This window comes from Notothenia coriiceps, unplaced genomic scaffold (genome assembly GCF_000735185.1).
Source record: "Notothenia coriiceps isolate Sejong01 unplaced genomic scaffold, NC01 NC01_scaffold00007897, whole genome shotgun sequence".
Classification (NCBI taxonomy): domain Eukaryota; kingdom Metazoa; phylum Chordata; class Actinopteri; order Perciformes; family Nototheniidae; genus Notothenia; species Notothenia coriiceps.
Genome location: NW_011340598.1, coordinates 94,247 through 121,573, shown reverse-complemented (window position 1 = coordinate 121,573; position 27,327 = coordinate 94,247). Strand labels below are relative to the sequence as shown.

At 42.2% G+C, this 27,327-nt stretch overlaps 1 protein-coding gene across 7 annotated transcripts; it reads right to left on the bottom strand.

Annotated features, from left to right (window-relative positions):
• pax2a (paired box 2a) lies at positions 1-26,711 on the bottom strand. 7 transcript variants are annotated; one of them, XM_010769842.1, is made up of 12 exons: positions 26,164-26,711; positions 24,620-24,797; positions 23,385-23,582; positions 19,730-19,815; positions 19,458-19,577; positions 18,507-18,551; positions 11,716-11,891; positions 9,719-9,839; positions 3,086-3,238; positions 2,040-2,141; positions 510-596; positions 1-379 (listed from the first exon to the last, which is right to left on the bottom strand). In XM_010769842.1, the coding sequence occupies exons 1-12, from the start codon at positions 26,204-26,206 to the stop codon at positions 303-305; spliced, it is 1,386 nt and encodes a 461-aa protein (XP_010768144.1). In that variant the 5' UTR covers positions 26,207-26,711; the 3' UTR covers positions 1-302. The 7 variants fall into 7 exon arrangements, with proteins under 7 accessions (XP_010768144.1, XP_010768142.1, XP_010768143.1 ...); XM_010769840.1 differs by having other exon boundaries at positions 1-360; XM_010769841.1 differs by having other exon boundaries at positions 1-360; positions 24,620-24,785.
• Positions 26,712-27,327: the final 616 nt, after the last annotated feature.

Genomic DNA, 27,327 nt, shown 5'->3' with positions numbered 1-27,327 from the left:
AATATATATATTTATATAATCTCTTAAAGTCATTCTGGAAGTGTTCGGGCCTTTGAGAGAGTGAGGGCATGATGGGTGGGCTCTGAACGCCCCGCAGGCCATTTTGACCCAAAGTGTGTGACGCTGAAGCTGGGCGAGATGCAGCGGCGTTGACCTCGCCGATCCTTCCTCCACATCGTGTAACGTCACAGGGTTTCCTTTAGGATTCCACCACGCTTCCCTTTGACCTCAGTGTTTCTCAGACATGGACAATATGGAGGCCATATCCCTGGCCCTGCAGTTTGAGATGGTCTCCATAGTAACTAGTGGCGGTCGTAGGCCGTGGCAGCAGTGGGTGGTGCGGAGCCACGGGACGCGGCACTATAATAATAAGGGGAACCTGAAAGTTAACAGAAGAACGAGCCGTTGGAAACCACGAGGCCAAACATCATGTAGGACATGAGAATATATAGAGCCTGGAGATTTATTTATATTATAAAAATGTTAAAGAATGTTGGAAAGTTTCTTACTTAGTAATGCTGGATTGCTGAACCGCCATCCATCGTTGTATGTGGTGTATTGTGGATGAGAGTAAGGGTTTCCAGAAAAGTCCCCTCCTAGAAAACAGATCAATAAATACAAACATTAGCAAAGAGCTTACAAATTAAATGACAGACAGCTTTCTTAAAATATTACACTTTTATAGAAGCCTTAACACCGAGTCACATTCCAGGTCTATGACAATGTTGTCACTCGATAATGCTGCGTTTTTATCCTAGCTGCTTGCATAGCTTGTCTCCTCGGTCCCTTCAGGTGAATTGATTGTTTTATTAATCCTTTGTTAGTCTTTAGGATTTCCTTTATTTTTTCCTTAAGTGAGGACTGCATTGCTTTTCCCCTACTTTTTAAGCGATGAGGCTTCGCTTCAAAAATCCCTAATAGGTTCTTCGAGACTCTCATTCGCTCTTTGTCCTCCCTGTGCGGGTCGTGGTGGAAAGGACGGGAGGCTGAGGGGATTTTGGAGAGTGATGCTTAGGGTCCACAGGTTTCCTTCTTTTACGACACTATAAAAGCTTTATTTGAAGCTGCTGAGGAATGGCCTTTGCTTTAACAGTGTTTGGGGCCAGTCAATAAATCTTAGTCATTCCCCGCCAGATGAAAAAAAAAATGCAACCTCTGGATTAAAAACACAGCTGTGCTTGTGTGCTAGTATGATCCATAAGCACTCTACAATAGTATTCATTTAGATTTCAGCTTTTACCTCCATGTATTCCTTAAAATGTCTGTGTCGTTCACAGTGAACTCACTTGTAAATACTGCACGCCTGCTTTGATTATTGGTTACTGTGATAGGTACACGTCTCCGAGCGATAAAAGGAATTGTGTTTTCAGTTGTTTGGAGGAGAGATCTACACATGCTGCCAGCTATAGCATCCCCAGTGCTGGTCGTGTAACTTGAGCTCATCCCTGAGAGAGATAGTGATTTAAATATTTACAGGCCCTCCACGCCTCTGTGTTTTGACCCTTAACTGTTTGCTGTGAACCTGAACTGCAGGTTAAGTAGAGGGGAAAGAGATACGCTCTGCAGCCCTGGGTGTCCGGGGAGGCGAGGAGAGGAGCAAAAGCAGTGTTTATCGACGGGGCTGGTGCGAGTGCGCCGTGTGGACACGGCGGAGGTAATGAGCGCTGGGAGCTGGAGTGTAACTGAGAGGAACTGTCCTATCACACGGCCACTGATTGTGGTGATCGCCTATCGAGTTCATCTAATGTCCTCGTCCGCAGACGCTAACCACACGCTAACCGCAGTCTAACAAAGCTATAACAAGCTCTCTTCAATCCTTTGAGTCAAGAGCAAGGCCTTGAGGTTTCTTCAGTTATTCAAAGAGTGATTTTTTGTTGCATGTGTTACATGCACACTTTTAGAGACATCACAGAGAAGTATTACTACTTGTTTAGCTTAAAGTGACCTCACCAAGATCAACTGAAGGGGACTACCTACTGAAAATAAAAGCTGTAAGATTAAAATGAATGGCATCATAAAAAGGGAGTAGTGGTACCTACCAGGAACCATTCCAGCGAGTGTGGAGGTGGGGTAGCTGCCTTGCCCAGTGGGGGGGACGTGAGGCGGGTAGCCAGGTAGGGTGGTACTGGCCATGTCTCGACCTGCAGGCACAAAGGAGGGAAATTATTTACATGATGCTTGAATGCAGAAAAGTTCAGTATGAATATTTATTTTCTATTTATACTTGATGGTTCAGCTTAAGCATTTACATCAGGTTTTATAAGAAAATTGAATTCAATGTTTCAACCACGATACTTGATATCACCAAAGTAAGGTAATAGCATATAGTGAAGAAAATAACAAGCAAAGACAAGCCACTTGCTGTCACATTGTATAACAGCATTTCATTTCTCATAGTATGCAAGTTAAATCGTTCACAAGTAATAAACAGGAAAATAAATACGTAAACTGTTGCTCTGCTTATCTGGGGTTTCAAGGGGCTGGACATTGCATCGGGTGAAAGGTGCTCCCCAAACAGGTCCCCAGTCCATATCACAGTGCAATTATTGCGTATGTGCTATTTTGAGGAAAGTCGCTGAATTGTTTATTATGCAAAAATCGTATATTTTGTAAAGGACATATACCAACTTTCTGAGCAGCTTTTGAAAGTGACAAAAGCATTGAACCACATGGTTGTTTAATTAACAGTGACCGGGTAAGACAGGATAAAGGGGCACACAGGACAGGGACATGCGGGTCCAAAGCAGCATCAGCCTTAAGTCTCAGCCTCTGCAAGCTCTCCCCCCCTTTTTGGCCCCCTCCAGCCCCTCAGACCTTGGGCCTGTCACGAGGCTGAAGGGACTTGGAGGCCCATTGTTAACCCGAGAGGGGGATAGAACATGTGCTGTTAATGAGGGGCAAACAGTCAGTTTCACTCCTGTATACAAAACAGTGAGGCCTCAAAGCATGATGGGATTGATGGATTTGCAACGTGAGAGGTGGATGCTTCAATTTACATCTACTAAATTATCAAAAATGAACAACTAAAATAGAGAGCTTGATTTGATTTTGATCTGGCTGCAGGGCCTTATGGGTAAAGTTGTACCTGCTATAAAAGGCTGGCGGGCATATTGGCTGTAGCGGGGGCCGTGGGTATGGGCAGGGTAGCTGGGAGTAGAGGAGGGGGTGAAGGGGGCAAATGATGCCTCATGGGGCTCTCGCTTTAGGCATATGGAAGGTGGATATGATGGGTGAGAGTCTGCCAGGTGGAAAACAAGAAAAAGAAAAAAAATTGAAATGAAGTAGACATGCAAATCCACACATACTCTACATACTTTCACTTCAGCAACTCAGATGGATGTATAGCTGTTTGAATGTCCAACAACTAAAATAAAAAATATTTGCAAACGCAAATCAAGTAAGCAGTTTTCTAGATTTGTCTTGCATAGCCGAACACTACAACAGTGCAATTAATCAAACCGAGATGAGACTCCATATCTCTACAGATTTCTGATATGAATGAAAAATAAAAGATGAGGAGCAGTAAAAGAGCAATTGCTACTTTACCCTCCTGGGACCCAGCCCATTGAAAATGTAGTGGACATTTTGTTAACATGCATATCCTTTTACTCTTTTGAGCTACTCTATCAATCCCTGATGTACTGTACAGAGGACATCCTGGTCTTTCCAGTGATATGTCATTGGTTAAAATTACATGCTGGGAAGTTCCTCTTTCTTCTCATCCAAAATGGATGGCATACCAAACAATTTTTTGTTGATGTGAGGAACTATATAATTAGTTCTGAAAGCAATTAAATAATTCAATTTTTGAAATAACAGCTCTTTTATAAATGTCCATTCTAGTGGACGTCAGGACCATCTTCATGGACTTCATGACTCAATATTGTTGCAGGAGACGGAACTGAAGCAGACATTTTCTGTACCAGATAGTTCAGGGAGATTCAGATGTTGAGCTCTCAGATGATGAGAGAGATGAGGATTTCACACCTGGGATAGAAGAGGGTCAAGAGGAAGGGGGGGAAAGATGCAGGAGGCTCCATGAGCGCACAGATACAGACAGAGAGACAGATGGGACGAGCTGGAAAGACATGGCCCTCTGTGGGCCAAGAGTAGCAGTGGAGCCATGAAAAATGAGAATTGCCTCAGGAATGCCAGCTTTGTTTCTATGAGCATGTCAAAGGAGACCACATCCATACTAGTCAAGATGACCCTACAGCCCGTGCCGACTGGAGTCAATGAGGTACTTTTCCCACTACATCGACTACAAAGCCTTTGAAGATCTGGATAGACCAAGAACCAAACTAGTTTTTTAGTGACCAAATAAACAGCAATGTTCAGATCATTTACTTATTTATGTTTTAAATAGAGGTGAATGTATTATTGTATTAATATCACTCTATAACCATAATACGTTACATAGTCTATCTGTTACAGTGGACATACTGTAACATTTAAAAATTAAGTTAAATTAAAAAAGTCTAAATTGCAAGATGTTTTTTTAACCCTAAATAGGTAGGAAATAAAAAATAAAGAAGATTGGAAAACATTTTCTTTCCTCGGTTCCCATTAACTTTGACTCTTTCACCAACTCAAGATGCAACATTTCATATGAATTCTGAATAGATAAGCAGTCGATTTGATCAATTACAAAGTATATAATAATAATCTCATATGCACGCAGCAGTAATTCATTCAGCTAAGTGGAAACATACACCAGTGAAATTATGCAACAACACATCGCGCCTGATCAATCAAGCTCAAATGCCTAAAAAATTTCCCAAAGGTTCTGGGGAAAACAAACAACATAATCTCACGGCTGCTTTCTCACAACAAAATCACTCCCACAAATAACCAAACAACGGCTCGCAGACAGTTCAGAACTCTGCACTTTGATCTAATTTGGCTGATGAGTCTTGGCATCTTTCATTTCACCGGCTCTGCCTCTTGAACCTATGCAATCAATGTGAGCTCTGTCTCCGGCCTCGCCACGTCTGCCGTGAGCCCGTTCTGTTGGCTGGGGCCTGCAGGGAGAGATGGCTCTTTCCCGACACCATGATAGCCTCATTAGCTGCTTCCCCCATCATTGTCATTTTACAACAGGACTGTGTGTTGCGATTCCTCATTAAGATAAGGACTGTTGTACGGAAGGGGGGAAAAAACCCTGTCAGCCCTATGAACCTAATGCCAGGGAACGTAAGCGACTGCTTTCCCATAGAAGTCTAAAGGAAGTTCTCCAAATCTCTTTGTCTTTGGGACAGCTGTAAATGGGGATTTAGACAGAGGTATTGCAATTACACAGAATACTTTCATCTTATTGAGACAAATAGCATTGTTATGGAGGACATTTTTGAACTTACAATCAAATCATTAAAAGCATGGTTGCCACAAAACTCTGGCATGAACAGAAATATTCTAATGAGAGGGCTTTGTATTTAATTGGATGGACCTAAAGTGTGTCAAATGCACTGTACAAGTATGTCATGAATTTATTTGAAACAATGTCCGCATTTAGGAATGATTGCAAATGGCTGGCCCTCAGTTCTGCTGTTCAGTTCATTATATCTAAAATGTACTCAGTTTAAGTCTTTAAAGTTAAAACGGCTTTCAAAAGTTACCCTGAGTTTGATCGGGGGGATAACAGTAAATTATTTAGTTTTAGTTATTAGTTCGCCTAAAGCATTATATTTAACGAACAGCTTGATCAGCGTCATTACGATTTTGACAACAATCACAGCGAGCCTGAACCATAACAAAAAAAATATGGTAGAAAAAGACATGTGCAACAAGTGTCGGCCTGAAAAACATAATCCAATGACAGTTTGTCACAGTTTTAAACAGTGGATTGGGTTTGTGTTAAGTGAATCTTGCTCACACAATACAAACAAGTAGTTTTCTAAGGAGCAGTTACATTAATGTAAGTATGAATTTGCTTGGCCTACCAAACCGTTGGGACATTATTATGAACTTTAGTGAAAGACTTATGCTGCCAAACATGAAGCCTAGCACAGATCTGTTGACATTGGATCAGAGACTTCCTGCATGCTGTAGGCTTCTGTTTTCTCAGCGCCTGAGCAACCGTTGTCAAACAGACAGAGGTTACGACGCAACAACAACCGATACAAACGCTGCGTTCAAGACCACTGAACTCTGAAACTAATCAGACATGGTGTTGCTTATTGTCCTGGAGACGAGGCAGAGCCCAGGCAAAGGGAGCCTGTCAAATCACAGGCCCTGATGATGGAGATGGAAGATAAACTCAGGGTCCTTGGGGACTTTTCTCCCCAGCAAACACATCTCTGAGAGAGTGGAGACGCTATAGAGTTCTCCAACATCTGTCTCTGCTCCACCACTGATGCACTGATACCACGTCTGCAGACCCCATCAACCATAGAAATGGACTGTTAAGAACCTACAATGGTCCTCGGAGTAATGCGTCCAGATATAGCTACAACAGCCTTCTCTCAAGTGAGCATTTCCTTTTTAAACACACACCAAGGAACTTCGGTGCGCAAACCATTTACTGAAGAACTCTTGTTTTCAAAAGGCTGACATTCAATCTGCAGAGAACTTTTTCCAATCCTACAGTATCTTCAAGATCACTATACTATACTATCACTAAAACTTGTTTCTTGTGTAGTAGTACGTACAGTCTGTAGAGGAGTCTAGACAAAATTAAACGTTACATTTTCCTTGACACACATATTTTACCACTTGCACCAGAAATGAACAAATGAAAAGTAAATAAGTAAATAATATTAACATGGCCAAATAGCTTAAATTCCCCATACACAGGACAGGGCATTCATTATCAAAAGTGTGTTCACAGGTTAGTGTGCTTTAGTTGGGGGGACGATATAAACATTAATTTGAGCCCGGGTCTGCAGGCGTTTACGATGCTGAGACACGCTGTTTGCCACCATGCCTCACACCAGGCAGCGCAGGTTAGGTGGCTGCTTGTTGTTTGCCACCCAGCAGCAAAAGGCTGTTACAGCCAAGTTATAAAAGGAGCTCAGTGTGGTGTACATTTCAGCTGGAAATAATATGTAATTAAGCATGAGGTTGTTCTCACCTCATCTGTACAGTTTTTTCTTGTCTCTCATAGGGAGAGAGAGAGGGATGTAAAAACATTGAATCTTCGCATCTGATAGAGACTGGACTGGAGGGGTTCCCATTTACACTCAGCCCCCCACAGGCTCTGGTGGGAGTGATCATGTTGTAACAATTCTAAACTATGATTTGTTCTAAATATAAACTTGTGCAGGGATTACAAGTCAATGGATCTGCAGGACAATTTATGATGCCGTCTATTTTCAGGTATCAATGGAAAACTGGGCAGACACATACATGCTGGACCAGAGCCAGAGACCAGAGGTTAAACATGACATGCTGTTCTCTACCTGAACACACTGAGCAGTGTGTTTTTCCAGTGAACACAGACACATACGCTTCTTCACAGCTTGTACACACCAGAAAGTTCACGGTTTTCTTTTTCACCCAGTATGCCAAATTTAACAAATGCTTTATTTGTTGTACTTCTCTTAGTAGACGATAATTTCACTACAAATAGCTTTGACACTTTTTCAAATCTAAAGATTGTCATGGAAGGAGAACATCATTTGTCAAAGATTGGTGATTCACACTGAATCCCAGCGGTGCGTTTCAGTGCCCTAATTTGGCTGCCGCCCTCCTTCCTAGGTAACTGTCTCTTTCACACATACAGAGGACACAAAAGATGGCCGACATTGCTTTCCCTGGCGCCCTTGGAACGCAAAACTGAGCACTTCATTAATCATTCATCTTTAATAGATTATGCAAATTCCAGGACATAAAAATCAACAAGATCAATAACTGTATGCATTTTAATTGGGAGCAGAAAACATTTAAAGAATGAATATAATCGTGTGGCTCCATCCAGTATGAGAGCATAAGTTATTGATAATTGGATCCCAGCCTAAGTGAGGAAGGTAATTTAGCATTTTTCAGCCTTGGCATACATTCCTATTTACAGGGTTTGCTAATGGAAGAAAAAATAATATTATGCAGTGACAACCTACACCCAATCAAGTGCTTCATGCTTTGCTTTGCATAGTCGTTCAAATTAAGTAATAAAAGCTAACTGGAAATTACTTTTGACTTTAATTTGGTGCTCAAAATACTCAAAAGCAATAGGTTTAAGTTTGCTGTCATATTCCACACAAAGAAAAGTTTTCCTTGTTTGGCTCCTAATTATGCAATCTGTGGCCCTCACATGTATCGCTATAGGAGGCCCCGTCCCCCAGGTGGCTGGAAGGCCACCTGCTATGAGTGTGCTCCCCAGAGCGAGACCGCTTTCATAGGAGGAGCCCGGCATGGCAGACAAAAACACACCTTTCTTCTCGTGAGGCCCAACTTTCTGGGGCAAATCTACCTCCCACATATTCAGGAATAAAAAAGGGGTCTTTCTTTTCCAGTAGTTCTGTGTTTGGGTCCGGGGCTGGACTGTGGGGATCATTTGAGAAGGGCCACTGCAGTTTTTCAATCATGCTGTCCTCCCCTTTACCTACTCTCTCTTTCTCTCACACATACACACAGTGGACTCATTGACTCTGATGCCCAATGCATAATTATGGGTGTTTTATTAAAAGAATGGCATATTGCTCTGCAGTCAGTAAACCTAACCTCTCCTGGGAAAGAGCCTCAGCAGCCACATTCAAACAACATTTCAATTAACCAGGCGGCCATCAACCTGGACAGCAGAGAAAAAGGAGCAATAGTGCAATACAGGGTGGGTCAGTGTGGGTTATATGATACAGATAGCTAGATATTCAATACACTGCACCTGCCATTACCTGTTGGCACTCAGTTGAAGTCACTATTGAAAACAGCAGCCAGTTCATGAATTGGAAAAAAACTGTAATTTTAGTTTTCTTTTACTGTCTGAACTGTACCTACGTCTCTCTCCTTCCCTCTCTCTCTCCGCAGCATGAGGCAGCCAGCCAGCCACGGTGCTACTCCAGCCGCTGTCAATCAACAGGCTATCATAGCCTTTGATGACAACGTCGTGTCGCGGCGAGAACAGCAGCTGTCTCTTATGAGAAGTGCTCCCAGTCAATCTGTTAGCGGGCCAATCCGGGCTAACACAATAGCCAGTTAGGAGCAGCGTGTGAAAGGCCTGTAGGATTTAATGGGCTCAGATGATATATCGCCTCGCTCTGTCTCCGAGAAATAAATACACAGAGTGCCTCAAAAAGTGGCTCGAAAGAGCTTTTTCATTTGGTGATAAGAATTTAATATAGCTGGGAAAATATGTAGCGCCATAAGGAAGCGGCAGTCAAAATCTTGATTACTCTATGATGATGCAATATGAAGAGGATTTTTTACAATGCTCAGTCAAAGTTAACCAAGTTTGAAGAAAAGTGCATTTTCAGTTCAGGTCAGGTATAGTCCCATTTGTCAGCTGCTCTCACTTATAGCTGAAGCATATTTAGGGGAAGAGGAATAAGTAAAATTTGATCCATTGGCTGGTGAAAGGGTCAGAGAGGAATTTGGAAAAATGGGATACAAAAAAGATTTTGGATAACAGGAGCGTGCCATGAAAATAAGGGAAAACGCAGCAGCAGAGGCGGAGCTAAATACACTGTCTGGGTTCAAGCACTTAGTTTGTGCACCTTGCTTCAGATTTTTTTCGACCTGCTGCAGCTGTGTTTTAGGGATCAATGTAGCATGAGTCAAATTGTACCTGTCACAACAGAGTAGCTCTGGGAGACACTGGAGGCGAGGTCAGAGCTGGCGCTGGAGGAGAGGCTCGGCTTCACGTCATCATGGCCGCCGTTCAGGGATGGGTGTGAGTATTCATTCGCCTGTAGACAAATACACAAAACATGCAAAAATACATCAGTAAGGGAATGCACATTTAATTCAAGGTAGCAATCAAAAATTCACACTTTTTATTTAAAACATTTCACATTCCATCAAATTGTGTCATGATATTGTCAATGTTGCTCATTCACTGCATGCAAGCCCACGTGTGTGAGATTTAAAACAGCATTCATATATGGAATATGTCTGAAGGAAACCCCTAGTGTATCTGAGGAAGCTGCCTGTGATCCTCTCACTGTGTTTCCTTCTGAATATTTCCCTTGATTTCTGTAACCCCCCCCTCTTCACCAACCCGTCCTGACCCTGCTCCCCATGCTTTACCAAGACCTATGATGTATGCATGCATTAGGGCTTGTCTGAGGAAAAGGCAGAAAGGGGAGAGAGGGATGAGAGAGGGATTGGGAGAGGAGTGAAAGGACGGGGTGTCAGCTGGCTCTTTGTGCTCCACTGCAGTCATCCCTGTGACCAGTCAAGGGAGGAGACATTCAGGGCTTTGTTACAGGAGAGACATGTGGTGTGTTTTTTAAAGGGGCGAACAACCTCAAAATCAACCTTTGTGTTTCGCCTATAGGATGAACACATAAAACTGGGTTGATGAAATGATAAAATAGTGTGTATTGTTTTTCCCCTCTCATACTTTTATTAGTACATTTTACTTTATATTGGAGTTTTTTTATTGCACATCTTTTCATCTGTGATCAAACATACCGTGCAGCTGCAGCCGACTTTCATGTTTTTCAATAATTCAATCGAAAAACAAAATGCAATACTCTGCTGTACTGCAGGAGAAAAGTTCATGTTAGAATCAACTCCCTAAGTATTTATCACTTTAATCTCAGGTTAAGACTCAGCTAGCAGCTGTGATAAATCCTGTTTGTTAATGAGATGACACTTCCTGACCGGACTTTTCTTCTTTAAAAGGATAAGTGTGTGTGCACACATTTGTGTCTGTGAGTGTTGTGTCAGAGTGCGTGTGTGCATCTGTTTGTCTCAATGGGAAGGGGTCCCTCAGGGGCGAGCTGGTGACCCCAGCCTTGTCTGCCTCTATCTCAGATAAACTCTAATTGTCTGCTTACAACTGTTCCCTGGCACTAGGCTGGATGTTCCTCTCTATTCCGCTGGGCCTCAGCAGCACAAGAGCCATTTTGTTATGCAGATGGCCTGTGGGCAGGGCCGGGCTGGGCGGAGGGCGAGTGGCAAGCACAGAGGGTCCTGAATGACCTGACCACATGGCTGCCAGAAGTGTGGGAGGGATGAGGCCTATTCAGCCTGGCCTCTTCAAAATGGCTTTTTAATGCCCTGACGCAGACACCAGACAAGCCCCTAATAGCCTAATATCCCACCTTTTCACCAGTTTAAGAAAAGGAGGGGGTGTTGGAAGCATGGAGAAAAAAGGAGGTGCACAGAACGAGTGGAAAGCGGCCTGATTAATATTACATTAAATTAAAACTGATTTTTCTGGACCATTCTGACGCCGTTTTTCTCCCCCTCCTCCACCTTCCTCTCGCTTTTTTAATACCTTCTCCTCCACTCTTTGTGATTGCAAGTCATTTCCAATTCGTTTTGGTATTGATCTTGCCGTAGAAATCACTTTGGTAATTAGCTGCATTAGGTGCTGTATAGCAGGCTGAGGGGCTGTCCCCCTGATTTATCGCCGCTGTAATTCCCTGCGATCGCGCAGAGATGAAAATGAACTCAATTAGGGCACTGCTAAGGCTGCATGGGCACCCACATAGAGTTCCAATGGAAAATTAATAGTCTCATGTTGTTTAAGTTTTATGAATGTAAATAAAGGTTATATGCTTTGATAGGCGGTAGCTTGTAGGTTGCTTTGAGCAAGAAATTAGTTTGGCCAACCTGTTCAGGTTTGATGTGTTCTGGGGTGGGGAAGACATCAGGGTAAGAAGGACGTTCGAACACACGGTCCAGGGCCTCCAGCTGCTGCTGGGTGAAGGCGTCCGCCCGCAGGTGCTTCCTTAAACTCTCCACGCTGCCCTGAGAGTCGCTGCCGGGGCCTGAGCCATCAGAGCCATCTAGAGATGGAGGGAGAGAGAGAAGGGAAGAAGGGAAGGAAGAGCAACAACACTTAGCATCAGGGAAAAGCTCCAACTTTGTTTTAACCTGATATTCTAGCAGGCGTGCCATGTGAGATAAGCATAGGCAGATTTTTTACTTTTTATCTAGCTCAACGGGTGTGAGAGTGATGGCATGAGGAGCAGCAGTAAATTTAGGGAGATCCACCAGCATGTCTGCCTTTTTATCCCCCTCTCTGTTTTTCACCGTCTCTCTCTCTCCCTCTCACACACTCACTCAAGCAGCTCCCTGCCCCCCCCCCACCTCTCCTCGTGGCCACCATCAGCACGGTCATCATGTGATAGGTCTATGGTAATTGATGGATTACCTTCAGTGCAAATACATACTTGTAAGGGAGAGCGTGTATTTCAGGAGGAGAAAGTAGGGCTGGCGATTACATACAGAGCCTCTCATTCTGCGAGCGGGAAATGGAGGGCCATTATTTAACTGTACTATTTCCTCCTGAACATATTACCCTTCCCTCTCTCTGTCTCTCTTTTCTCTCCCTCCATCCCCAATATATTGCCTGTCTTCTGGAAAACAGAATGGAGTAGGGACGGTACTCAGGGCCGAATAAGGACGGGGCGACGAGGGCAAGCGTATGCATTTCCTCACTCAGTCACACTCTATATAAACAAATGAGTCTATGCGTCCCTCGTTCTCCTGATCTCTGACCCTATCAACTCGACCAGGGAGCCCAGCGCCGCCGCTGCAAGCTCTCCCTCTGCTCACTCATCAAGTCCCGAACACTGAAAGGAAAAAATACCTGCTGCTAAAACCTCCAGCCAGCATCCCAGGAACCTCCACTCCACTGCCTGCCTCCCGCCACCCTCCCTTCCTCGCTATATCCCGCCGCCAACAGTGGATGAGGGCTTTAGCTCCCATACAAATCTGTCATTCTAAATTTGCAGCAGATTATGTTCTCTCCTGGGCGAGCCAGCGGTGATATATGATATGCAAGGCCGCTATTGATTGCCTGATCCGCCAGCAGAGGAGGGAGGCGAAATGAACTTGGAATGAACATCATGCCTCAACTCATTGTGCGTATAATACTCTACTTAATCCCACATTTTTCTGTGCTATGGAATTCAATTGATCAATCATGTTCCACTGATGGTACCATTTCAGGGGCGTTATTGCCATTCTGCTCGGTTGCTTGACCTTTTTTCAATGGCTGAGGCCATAGGATGAACCCGACTCGCACCAAGAAATAGATCCATGGGGAGAATGGAATGGAGGACTGCAATTGGGTAAGAGTGTGTGTGTATGTGTAGATGGAAGGGTGTGTGTATATGTGTGTTTCTCTTTTAAAATATATTGACTTTAGCTTTGTGTAACATTTATGAAGGAATCAGTTTTTCTCCTGCCACATGGGTTTTTCCTTCCATCAGTTAACCAATTTTTTTTTAACACAGGCTTTTTTTCCCTTTTTCAAACAGTTCCCTTGGGTGTAGGGTTAGGGTTTCACCATTAGTGTTGCTGTATAAAACGAATTTTTTGTTAGTGGTACAGAAGAAAATGGAGTCATTAATTACCACGTATCAGCTGGTCTGAGAAAAGAGCCAAGCGCAGATCAATAGCGAGGGTTTGTCATTCACTATGGAGGAGCATGCTTATACTCAGCACCCCCTCAATCGCTTAATCAGGCCTTCTGTACTGGCTTCAAAAGACATGCCTTCCAATCATAGGACACGTTTTGGTGCCCTTCACGTGATCTAAATGTAAAAAAAACCTTACTTCCTAAATAAAAATGGATGGGCATTATAACACAATAAACATGAACTAAATCCTTGTGGTGTTTTTAAAGGTTTGTTTACACCTGTACTATAGTACAACATTGGACTTAAAAAGGCCTTGTTGTTAATCATGTTCATTTATGCCACATTCTTTTCAGCCCTAACTGACATTTTACATTTATATGGTGAAATAATTACTGCTTTTGGCCTTAAAATGGAAATAATGCTAAATCATTTATTTTCAGAACTCGCCATTAGAGGTTCATGTTTGACATATATCATAAAATATCAGCAATAAATCAGATTCATCCTTTGACAGTCAGTGTGTCAAGTGGAGTGTGAAGCCCAACTGTCAGTTGGTGTGAGTGTGTGTGAGTGTGTGTGTGTGTGTGTGTGTGTGTGTGTGTGTGTGTGTGTGTGTGTGTGTGTGTGTGTGTGTGTGTGTGTGTGTGTGTGTGTGTGTTCTCATTGACTGGCTTCATTTTCTCCGTGTTTCTTCAACCCCTTTGGGTGTCTCAGCAGGTATTCTCTTATCATTCCCAGAGCACCAGCTGATTGCATCTCTTGGTTTTAACACCAAAGTGTTAAAAAACCCAAGATAAAACAAGACTCTTAAGTGGTGACATTCACAAATCAACCCTAAAGAAAAGCACTTTCCAGTGAAAACTTTCTTTGATCAGCTTGAACAGAAGGATGTTTTATCCAAAAGCTTTACATTAATTAAAAAAGTATAAAAAATTAAAGTAGACTACCACCAGACAAAAAGGCAAACTCAGTCAATGGACATGAAAGGGTGACTTTCATTGTTTAACAATATAAACTTATAATCACTCTCACTAAATGCTCTTTCAGCCATTTGATCACACACGTCCAGCGTTAACCAACGGCGATAGAGACTGTGAGACAAACCACAATGTTATCAAAAGCTGTTCTGTTTTTCTTTGTCTCTAAGGGGGATGTTAACGTCCTGTGGTGGCATGGTGGCACTTTATGTCCTTCTTTCATCTCCCTTGTCCCTCTGATAAGATAACTCAGTGAGAGTAGAGGTGGGGGCTTGTTTGAAAGGCAAATGAATTCCTACACACCGCCTGTGTCTCTCCGTAAATCAATGACACTGGGTTTCCTAGATCAGACGCTGGGAGTCCTCTCTGATAGGTGAAATGATGCTATCGCAAATTGTGGATCATTTGTTGATGTTTTTGAAAATGCAGTTATGCTTGAAAAAAATAGAAGAGAGCACAAACAAACTGGTATACCCAGAGGGTGAACACTCCTTCCCTGTAAGCTAGCGATATTTATGAAACCTCTGAAGCGGAAAGGAGAGAGGTGGGTGGGGCGGGAGAGAGAGGGGGAGAAGTAGCTGGCTGTTAAGATCCTGTTATGTTGTGGCGTGTTTAAGAGCTTTATTAATTCGATTTAGCACCACCAACCAGTGTACTGACTGTCAGCAGGCATAGTGATGCTTATTTGATATTTGCACTGACTGCCAGCACTGAGGCTGTGTTGATAGTATTTTCAAGCACTCTAGTTATTTTATTTACCTTCATATAAACTCTTAGATCTAGGCCACAGCAGAACTTTATAATAAATAAAAAGTACACCACTATTTGAAAGCAGTTTGAGTTTATAACATTAATAAGAGAGTGGCAGTAGATCAGAGTTGGTGTTAAATTGTAAGGTTGGCAATATGATTCCTGGCTACTTATATTACTTAGGTACACTATTGCAAATTGTATATTTTAATATGTCTTTAAACAATAAATTATAAAACATGTTGCTGCACAACAGGAAACTTTATTTATAGAAATCTTAAAACACTTTGGTTTTCTTTGTAAATATGTTTAAATAATCTTCCCCCCTACTAATTTGTGGAAAAATAACCTCGTAGGAAATATATTTTTGCAGTCTCCCATTTTAGCAAGACTCCCTTCCCATCTCTTGTTTTTCTTTGTCCTCCTCTGGACCACTCTGTCGTTTAGCGTCGCCTGCCTGTGTGGCGAGTATTTGTGGAAATGCAATTAACGTATCCCCTCTTTTCTCTTGCCTTTTTCTCCCTCCTCAAGCTGAGTAATGCATCGCTCCATTAATTCCCGGCATCGCTGCCCGTAATTGACTTTTCTCTGACATGATTCCTCTTCATTGAGTGAATTCCCTCTCCTAATATTTTTTGTGACGGCCCTCATTGTATATTGTTTACAACTAAACGTGGGGTCTCACGCAGCCATGTTGCTGAATGCAAATGGTTAACCTGCAAGACTCAAAAAGAAGAAGGGGTCGATAAGAGGAGAAATGAAATGTTGAAGAGAAAGAACGACAGAGATAGAGAAGTGAAGGAGGAGGGGGTGAAATGCAATGTGGACCCTTTTGTGTCTTCCCCTACTGTCGGGGGCCTAACAGCTTCTTGTCTCTATGTTACGCTCTGTGGCCCCTCTCAAACCTGGGCTTTTCTCTCTCACACACACCCCATCAGGGCCATCATGGTGCTCATGATTCCATTTATTTCTGTCTCGCTCTGGATGCATTTATTTTCTAAAGTGATCCTCTATTGACTCATTGTCATGGACTGGCTTGACTAGCCAACCAGTGTAGGCCCAGGTTCAAATCCATACACTAACTGATTCAAACTCCACAAATGGGTCATGTGTTAAAAGATACACACCGGACGATCTCCAAAAAGGGCCAAGTATCAAATTTGAACAAATCAAACCAGTGACTCTATTCATTTTTCCTTAGGCTTTTGAACATGGTGGATATGACTCTGGCTTCCTGGTGCGATCTTTCTTTTATGTCATGAATGAACAACCTGCCAGGCCATATTTTTCTCTCCCCGCTCACACAATCATCAACTCCTTCTCCTACTCATCCTACACCCACGCTACAATCACAAGTTATGACCTTTGCTTTCTCCATCTAATTTATCACTGTAGCTCCCGACTGCCTGTCCTCCCCAGAGCTCCACTGGGCTCCATCCAGCGATGAGACATACATACAGCTAGGTCACATCAACCTGCCTGAACAGCAGGGCTAACCTGTCACTGTGTGCTAAGACTAGGAAAACACTGCATTTACATAAAGCAACACCTCTACAGATTTCCCTTTTCAAACTAGAACAAACTAGAGCAGGTATGTTTTACATAATAATTTGGACCAACAACTGGAAGGCCCAAACTTTTTTTAATGAGTGCATGGACTTCTAGCGCTGTAATGCACATTTGACAATCCCACAGCAGTTGTCACCCAATCCTCTGTCTTTTCTTGGCTTCCACTTCCACCATAGGTTTAAATGACTGAGTGAGAGCATGCTGTACAACAGGCTAATTTCCCCACTTCACTATTAATGCATTTGGCAGGAACAACATTCCATTTCCTGTAATGAGATACACAAATAAATCTGGCTATGGATAGATTCGGGTTGGGGTGGTGGTGGGGGTGGGGGGGAGGGGGCACATTGAGACGCATTCTCCCAGCACTGGCATAATTGGTATCGCTGCTTGCAGACATGCAAACCAATCTCTCCTCAGATAGGGCTGAGACTCTCTTTTCCCCCCTTAAGGCTATTTCTTTTGTCTTTTCGATCGCTTGCACATCCAAGATAGAGGAAGGGAGGGGGGGTGAGATGTTAATTTGTGAATTAATAGCTTCCCTCCGCAGAATTGCAAATTATTTTAAATGTCACTGTGTGAGGAGCATCTGAAGCCACAGAGATACAAACAGACACACTTCGTTCACATTTCCATGGATAGGTGTCTACCTAAGCATGAGCAGATCTTTACAAACAATGCTGGACTCTCTTCAGGCTGCCAGGGCCTCCTTCCGCCCTCCTCCCCTCATTAAACCACTTTCTCATTCAGCTGCTCTACCTTCTCTTTTTTTGTACCTCCCCCCATCTTCACTTGAAGCCGTCCAGTGTAACATGCTACTTTTAATTTGCAATAGCACATGACAAGGACAGATTAATGGCTCTTATGGCACCTACGTCCCTGAAGCTCGTCTTACTGGGATCCCGTGTACATAACGCGTGTCACACTACATTATCTCTACAGCCCTCCAGTAATGGGGACCTTTTTCCTCTTCAAAGGGCAACTGCTGACTTCAGCCACACATGGATCACACGACACCACCATCATCACAGCACCGGTGGTACAAGAACTGTACATAGCTTTTTTTTTCATGTTCATCATGGTCAAATGATCAAAATGTAGGAACAAGCATTTGACGATTTCAAGCATAACATATTTGATTTGTTTACAGACATGCAACAGAGTCATTTGTACAATATTCTAAACAACATCAAACATATTTTCTGCACTATATCTCCCCTTTAAAAAAAAAAAGTTATTACTTACTACTTATCTGTTTACGCATGTACATATTTTGTGAATTGTCTGACTAGCTAACTTTTTGTGTTTGAAATTGTATTAGCTAGCTCAGGTAAATGGTCTGCCTTTTGTTAAAAAATAAAAAACATTTTAATTGTGAGCCGTTCAAATTAATCAATAATGAATAATGACAAGGGCTGCAGGCCAAATTACATTTTAGAATTATTTAAGAATAAATATGTTAACAAAAAACGGAATCATTATGTGTAGAATCAAAATCAAAATAAGCTGTGCTTTACTGTATATTGAACTGCATGCCATTACATGTAAAACCTGATTTTCCACTGTCACTTCAGCTAAATTCATTTTTATTTCCTTGCAGATTATTTATTGGGAAATGTTTCCCCGCCTTGTCCCCATAAACTCATAACCCCCGGAAGAGCAGAAACAGTAATTGAGAGGACAGAGTTGTGGTCTGATTGACCAAAGCAAAAGAAAAGGTAGTCTAACTTCAACTTACAATGTCCTATTTTCCTTCCATCCATGTGGTTGCCACTCCAGTGAACTAAAGAGAGAAACATAAAAGAAGGAAGTGGCCTGTTTTGATGAGTGCTCTTTGGAATCATTTTAAACCATTTCATCCCATCAGCCACTTCTAAACAGTACAACATCATCACACATATACACACACATGTTCACACACACATGCAGCCCCCTCCCTGCCTCCACCGGTCTGTTCCTACACCTGTTCAGGCCTCCACCGGGGACATGTTAATTCATAGGCATTAAAAAAGCCAATTGTTTGCGAAACCGATAATCTAATAGCCCTCAGGCAGTGTGTGTCCACTCTCTTGCCTCGCCTAGGAATGGGAAATTCTGGCTTGGGCCGGATAGGCTTCCCACTTACGTAATCTTTGAGCATATCTAAGTCTCATTTCTTGCCCTGGTAGTCTTAAAAAAAACTTTATTATAGAACATTTTAATGCTTTTTTAGATTATCTTCAGTAAAATAATATATATCTAAGTATCCAGTGCATGATTATTACATGTAAAGTATTTAACTGATAGTATCTAGGCGCAGATACACAACAGAGCTTCTCTTTCTGTGTTTTATTACGTTATAGAGCAGCAGTAGCTCTGATGCCTTGCCAAGGGGGATTAGAGTTGCATGACAGCTATATGGGATATATCTACAGTACGTCTGAGCATGGTATAAAATTGAGATGCAGCTCTGTAGGCGTATGGTAAAACGCAGGGCATCAAAAAGCTGATTGAATCGCAACACTCTCTCAACACTCGCCCTGCCTGATATACAACATAACAAGTCACTGGAGACAGCACACAGACACACACTTGGCTGCAGCGCTGTCATAAATGCCATCTTCTTCACACACAGGAAAAAAAAAGTAGGAGACTAGTGATGGACAGAATTAGAAGGATGGAAAACAAAGGGATCTTGTGTCTTCCTTACCTTCATCTCGTTTCCTCTTCTCGCCGTTGGAGCGAGGGATACCCAGAATGCCGTTGATGGAGTAGGAACCTACTGGATCGTTGGAGGCGCTGGACACAGGGGGAGAAGCTGTGCTGGGCACTGATGGGAGAGAGCTGAGTTAGTGTGTGTGTACAGTATGTGTGTGTTCAAGTGTATATATACTTCAAAATGCATGTTTGTGTTTATATTTAGGTGTTTCCACGGCTCATCTGACTGTGCGGTAATCTGTGTGTAGCCTCCCTCACACTTACCTATGGTGTGGCCGGGCGTGGAGAGCGGCGTCACGGATCCGTCGGGGGACGGGTGGAATTGCTGCTGGACTTTGGTGCGGATAATCCTGGTAAAGTGAACAACAGACACGGATCAATCAATACTGCTTCCAGAGCATGGAGATTTCACACCAGCCCGGCCGCCTCGGGACACTTAAACACGGCACATCACTTCCACTTCCACCCGTGCATGTACAAGCGCTCCATCGTTTGGGGCGCTCGTATCCTCATATTCAGGCCTCTGTCACAAATAGCCAATCTCGGGGCTTTAGGGGCAATCTCTCTACTCCTGTGTGAGGCTGAATGGGGGCTGCCCCCTGAGATTGTGGATTCAATCTAGCTGGATTCTGAGGTTAGAAATATGATAAAGTCCCCATACCAGTAAGATGTGATGTGGCGGGAAAGTCTTCATTGCACTTTGGTCTGAATGATCTTGCAAACAAAGCATGAAATCACATCAATTCACCTCAATGATCAGCTTCACTGGCTCTACCTGGCCCAAGTCTAATAATCTCCCTCTCCTGCTCCCCACTCCCTCTTTTCCCCTCACTCTCTCTGTACTCTCTCCATCTCTCAAACCTGATCTTTAACTCCTCTCTCTTACCACCTCATCCCCTTTTCTCATTTCGGCCTCACTGTCCAATGTGCTCTACGTTTTACTGTACTTTACAATAACTCTCTTTCAAAACCCTTATCTCTTTCTTTCCTTCTTTCTATCTCAACTCTTCTCCAAATCATGTCTTTATTTCTCTCTTTATTCTCGGTCACCTCTCGGGCGTCTGCTGTAGTTTTTGGTATTTTTGTTGCTCAGTGTAGCACACAGGAATCCACCGGGTTCACTGAGGATCAGAGCCTATTGATTGGGACACCGGGATAGAAAAGTTGACGGCGAATGGCAGGGAGGAACAGCAAATGCAAATGGTGATCTATAAATGATATGTGACAGAAAAGCAATAGTGTCTCATTGGCCCAACCTGAGAGCACTGCCACATCCGCTGCATTTTAATCCGGGGTGCTCTTTGAATTAAATAAGTACAAAATAAAAGAAAGCATCACAATAAACTGAAAACTTAAAATACGACATAATGCTACATGTGTTAAAATGAAGATTGTTGTAAAGGTACAGTGGGATTTACACAAGCTCAGCGATCGCTCTTATGGGACATGATCGCATTACATTAAACCATGACTATGGTAATCTTTTGATTGACAGACGTGCGTGAGATCATTGAATAACAGGCAGCGTTGTGCAGAGACAGATATCCCACATGGAAGCCCTCTCACTCGGGAGGTGTGACAAAAACAGACTTTTACAGACTGCAGATGAGGCGAATGACTTTCACATGTGCATGCAGCAGCATCCAGCAATGAGCTATCAATTCTGAATCAGGCAGCTACGAGGTTAACTTCCTCGGGGGCAAATAATGTACATCAGACTCTTTTTTTTCATTCCCCTCACTATCTCATGTGTCCTCCATACTCTCTCCTTCAGGCAGGGCAACAAAGGCTAGCAGCCTCCTCCAGAAAACACATATCAATATTTTATTTGAATTTCTAACATCTCACCACAACAGTTATCTGACCTCATGACTCGAGGGAGCCTCATAAATTCAAGGACTTTGTTTCAAGTCTATGTTGTTGATATTGAATAAGCAATTTAGATGGGTGAATTAACGACTTTGGTTTTTGGGTGTTGTAAAAAAAAAAGTCCCCAAAGAAAGATTAAAATGTGGATCAATATGATTGAAAGCCGCTTAGGACCTTATGGGTTCGCCTCTGTCCTCTGGGCATGTTGCAGTGGGTGGAAACTCCTCTCTGCAGCGACAACACAAAGTGCAACCCAGTCTCTGTGTAATCTTTAATAATTCATGCAGGAAAAATGTGTTTAAAGCCAGGACATCCTCTTTAGTCAACAGACCAGAGGTCAGCTTCTTAACCACAGAGACCACCAGAGGTCCACTGTGTCTTTCTCTCTCACTGACTGCCTCTTTATTCCTCTTCCTCACTACTTTCCCAATCCTCCCTTTATTTAAGACCAACAGTGAGAACAAGAAATAACCGTAGACATTTAAAATAGCCTGGAAATTATAGTTATATAATAAATGATAGGTGTGATTCTTTAATATACATTCCAAAATAATCTGCCGCATTCTCTACATGTATTATGATATATATAATGATACCAATAACCATTCTTAAATGCTAATATACGTTTTAGGGGATGACATTTAAGAATGAAACTTAGTAGGTTAGGATTTGTAAGTACATGCTTTAAGAATAACAAATGCAGTTTGTTTTATGCATTGCCACCAGCTCTGATGTTAATGATTAATGCGTAGGCCAACTTAGTTTCAGAGCACAACATTCCTGTAATAGTGCTGTTCCACACAGTTTAAAACCAAGCAGATGGTCAGAAATGTTTTTTTAATAGTAACACATAAAACATTGCCTCCACACACAGTTAAATACATTTTCCTCTGCTTTTAGGAACAACAAGTGAACAGCGCGAAAAGGACCTGTTGAAACCATCATTTCCATCACAGCCTGATTTTATAATATTCCTTTCTCTTCTTCTGTTAAGATTCATCTATCTCCTGCATTTAGCTGGATGTGTTATGAGACTCTCTTCAGCTCATTAAAATGTAATGCCGATGACCAGCTCTCTGGAACAGTGCCTCCTAACCAAAGTTCATCACTCGCAGGCACTATGGGGCTTTTTTCACTTTGCACACATGCACTAGGGCTTTTCACCGGCGTCCTCTGTCTAAAGATACTCTGTCCACTGCTGTCCCGATTCATGTGGAAAGGTGAAGGTGTAGGGTGTCTGCTGCTTTAGCTGCTTCAGTGGAACAGAAACTCTTTTATAGTCCATTTACCCATAGATCAACACTGTTTGAGGGGGATTTTTATATGGTCTGTCACATTCTGAATTCATTTGAATGATGCTGTAATTACAATTATCTTAGACTGCATTATGAAAAATATAGGTTAAGTGCAAAAATACGTATTATTATTGTTTTTTTTATTATTATTAATTATTAGTACTTATAATTATTATAATAATACTATAATGTGTAATTAAAAAAAGTAATAATTTAGAGTTGTACAACTACACTATATGAGTCTAAATGCGTGGTCTGTTGTCGCTCCACATTCACCTCGGTGTTGGAAAACAGAGCAATTGGTTGGTAATAAAAAGGCTGCTGCCGCTTCTGTCGCAGTGTGGTCCGCGTATTGAACGACGTTGTTGGGTATTTCCCTCCGCCTTTGGATCTGGTTACGCGGTATTGATCGGTTTTCATCGAGACAGATGTGATTCTTCGTGGCCCCAGCCTCAGCTCCCGTGCTGGCGGTGTTGTGGAGGGCCGCAAAGGAGATTGAATTGCACTTGTGAGACCACCCCGGTTAGGCTCGGCTGGGACTATAGATAAAATAGCTATGTGCTTATTTCAAAACGGACTTTTCCAGTTTACGCAAGGGGGTTTTGCGTTTTGTTTCCTCTTCTGTTCTATTGTTCCCACTCAAACATCTTCTCTTACATGCGTGAACACGTATAGAAATAAATAAAAATTCACTTTGCAACAATCCGGCATGCTTTTCAAGACAACATAAAATGTAAAACGGCTATTTCGCCTACCTGTTGATGGATGAAACGCTGGGGACGGTATCGTTGTCGCAGACGGCCTCAGCCAGTAGTCGGTCCCTTATCTCCCAAGCGAACATGGTTGGGTTCTGGCGCTTATAGTCAGCTATTTTATCCACCACTTTCGGAGTTGCAACCTTTGGTTTGGAGCCTCCAATGACTCCGGGTTTAATACTGCCGGTTTCATAGTACCTGCATGGGGACAGAGTGAATGGTTCTGAATGGAGTCTGTCTGCATGGAAAAGGTGGCTTAAATATATGTTGTGTGTAAACAAATCCCCGCCGACCTTAGTACACAGTGTGAAAAAAAACCTAAAAATATGATGGCGGCTTAAATGTATTGGTGTGGAAGTGTGCTGTTTTATGGGCCTAATTGAGTGTCAGCTGGAAGGTGAACAGAGCGGATTTTTCAACGAAAAGCAGTGTAATTAAAATCACACAATATAAGCAGTGAGACGGACAGAACAAAAGACAGTTTAGCTGTAAAAGCACAGTTTAGACCTAATTTCCAATCTCCATGAGTTTACAGTAGCATGCACGACATGCCACCATGACCTATTGGTAAATGTTGGTGACAAACATTCAGTGTGTGTGAAATGAAATACCTCTGAAATGCCTTCTGATAGCTGAAAAAAATATTTCAAAAATATTATCTCACAGCATTTGTGCTCTGATGTATAATGATGTAGACCTAATGTATCAGGATGTAAGCAGCGTTTACACTGATGGAAAAATATATGAACATAACGTGTGTATTATGGGCTTTCTGTAAAGGATTATGATACTCAAAGGTGTGTTTATAGTTGACGTAGACTGCTTTATTTTCCTAATCTGCTAGACATGTTCCCATTCGTGTGTGTAGACTTGAAAATACAGTTTTAAAGTGACCTCGTGTTACTTTATAAGCTTTCTTTATCACCTGTGGTCACTGTTAATATTAATACAGCCTCATATTCCTCTGTGATATTTGTTGTCCGTATATATATGCTTAGCTCGAAACTCTGCTCCTAAATTGTTTCATGATTATGATGCTTTTCTCTTGCAGGGCTGCATGTGATGGATATAAAATCTCGGACGCAGAACTGCTGTGTTCAAGCAAAAATAGAGAAAGGGGAAAAAAATGACCTGCCTATAACCGATGGCTGAGGCTGAAATAGAGCTGGGTGCGCATATATACGGGCTATAGAAGATTGATGTTTGACACACTGTTGGTAGTCCCCCCCTTTTACCTGCCGAGGATTTTGCTGACACAGCCGTGACTGACCCGTAGCTGTCTGGAGATGTCGCAGGGCCGGACCCCCTGGTGGGCCAGCTCCACGATCCGCTGCCTCACGACGTCCGGGAGGGGCCTGCCGTTCACAAACACCCCGCCGAGCTGGTTCACACCGCCGTGCCCTGCGTGGGACACAACAGCAGCACAGGAGAGCATAACATTACACACCTGCAGGAGACACGCGCTCTCTTCACGTGAGGTGGAGAACATGGAAGTTCATTTCTATTTTGTGGGTGTTTTGGTTTAAATGTTTAAATCACATGAATAATCCACAGGTACATGCACATGCAAAGAGTAATTGCACACATGCACATTTTAATTTTGACCAATATTTATTGCTGCATTATCTCTGAAATAAAAATATATATTTATAAACATTTAAATAAACAATGGTAGGATTTTAAATAATAAAAACACTATTACAAAGTATAATAGTCGTAATAATATTAGGCTAACGTCATTTTAATAATGATAGATATAGCAGCAGAGTAAAATTCAATAAGATTATTTTAGTGTCTCTTTTAAATATAGAACATATTAAAAAAACAAGCAACCAACATGAAATATATAGAAAAATAAAAGCACACCGCAATGGCTCTTTGGATACCACAGAAATAAAAATAAAACTCCTTTCTCTCTGTGCATTGGCAATAGGCAATATTTTCCAAGAGCACCTCCTCCACTGCAGCCTAACACATGTCGCAGATATTATGTTTCAACCTGTTTAATTTTCCTCGCACAATTATTGTAAATAATTAAAATGAGCTTTGATAACTCATATTACAAACGCGGATGGTGCGAATGAGGAGGAATAAATAATGTACACGCAGCCCGGGTCTTCTTTACCCATATCGTATGGAGAAGAAAACATGAAGAAAATTAACAGTTGGATGAACTGCGTCAATTTTATTACTAAACATCTAACTTTAAAGTGGGAGATAAATAAAGTGTTACTCCATTTACACACAGCGTGCCCTTGTCTGAAGCATCTGCGATTTCACAGGCAATAAAAGCTTTGTATTTAAATTGGGAAGTTATAACTTCAAAGAAAATGTAGCTAAAAACAGCTCAAATATTCTCAATTTGATTAAACTCTGACTCAATAAAGCTGTAGCAAAAATAATTAAAACAAAACTCCAGTGACACGTGCTCCTATAAGCCAGAAATATCCTTATATTAAAAACATTTTAGCAGCCATATATTTGGTTTTTCTCTGCTTATTATTTTCCTTTTCATTCACACCTAAATTAACCCAACAAAATATATTTTTTCAAGTGACTCTTGCAAATCCTTGCCAATATTCTTTTGGTAAAATAACTAAAGATACAAACATGTTTAAGACAATAATAAAACGATGGCAAATAACAAGCCTTAATGGACTTAAAATATTAAACATCTAAAATAAAGAACATAACATAGCCTAAACTGCGGTACTTAGACTGCTAATTCAAAAATATGGTCACAACACAAGCGTGTGTAAACTGGGCTTCATATACTCACAGTGCATCGCCGAGAAGGGGTCTGCTTTGCAGTGAATATCCATTGGATAGCAAAGGAAGGAAAGGTAATCGACTGAGGTCGCCGTTTCGCCTCTGTGGTGCAGCTTAAAGCTGGAAAAAACAAAGATTTACAATTCGGAGCAGCGAACAACAGTCCGTGTGCGAAGAGTCCGCAGCAGTGGACAACTTCTCCGGGCGATGCTAAGTTTTCCTCCTGTTCAAGTCTAAACTCAAAAGTGTCTCTGAAGGGCTGTCAGGTGCAGAGCATGACCCAGGCGTGTGCAGAGCGCACCAGTCGCAGCAACATTGACTCAAACCGTGTCACTTGTTGTCTTTTAAGGACATCATGAGCAAAAACAAAAAGGCGAATAACTGAGTCTCCACGGGTCCACTTGCGAATCTGTGGCCGAGAAATCCCTCTCCTCTGACGGCGGGCTGTGTGCTTTAATCAGATAGGGGCGGAGATGACAACAACATGGACACGGCGAAGTACAGAGCAGTGCGTCCCCCTCTCCTCCGGAATGGGCTGTGCCTGAGCGAAGCTTTGGGCTGAGAATGAAACCCCTCTCCTTGTGTGTCTGTTTCTAAAAGCTGCAGTCCCACAGATCCCCCCCCCCCCTCTCCTACCTCCATCCCACAGATCCCCTCGCATAGAGATGGATGACTTGTCAGACAAAGGCAATAGATTCCAACACTTTGTGATTCGCCCACGTAAAAACCTGCAGCTCAAATGAGGAGGTCCCTGCATCCGACAGCCAGGAAGGGGAGGGAGACGAAATGGGAAATGATGAGACTTTGGGGTGAAGAATCAAGGAAATTAAGGCAGGGGGTTGAAGAGAGGTAAAAGTATTGTCAGGCTGCTGTGTGTTGTTTAAAGAGACGTATCTAAAATGTTTTCATATGAAAGACTCCCAATAGAAACCCTTGATGAGACTGGGACTCATGTGTGAATATTTTTGATGTTTGCACAATTTTCAAAAGTGATTTTAAATAACCTAAAACAAGATATATGAAAACAAAATCATAATTATAATGTATCTTACTATTCTTATAATTTTAAATAAAAATACATTTAACAATTTATTCATCTTATAAACACAACAATAGGCCCAGTTACCCAGGTTGTGAGCCTCTGGTTCAAAGTGTTAACTCTCAAATATCACAA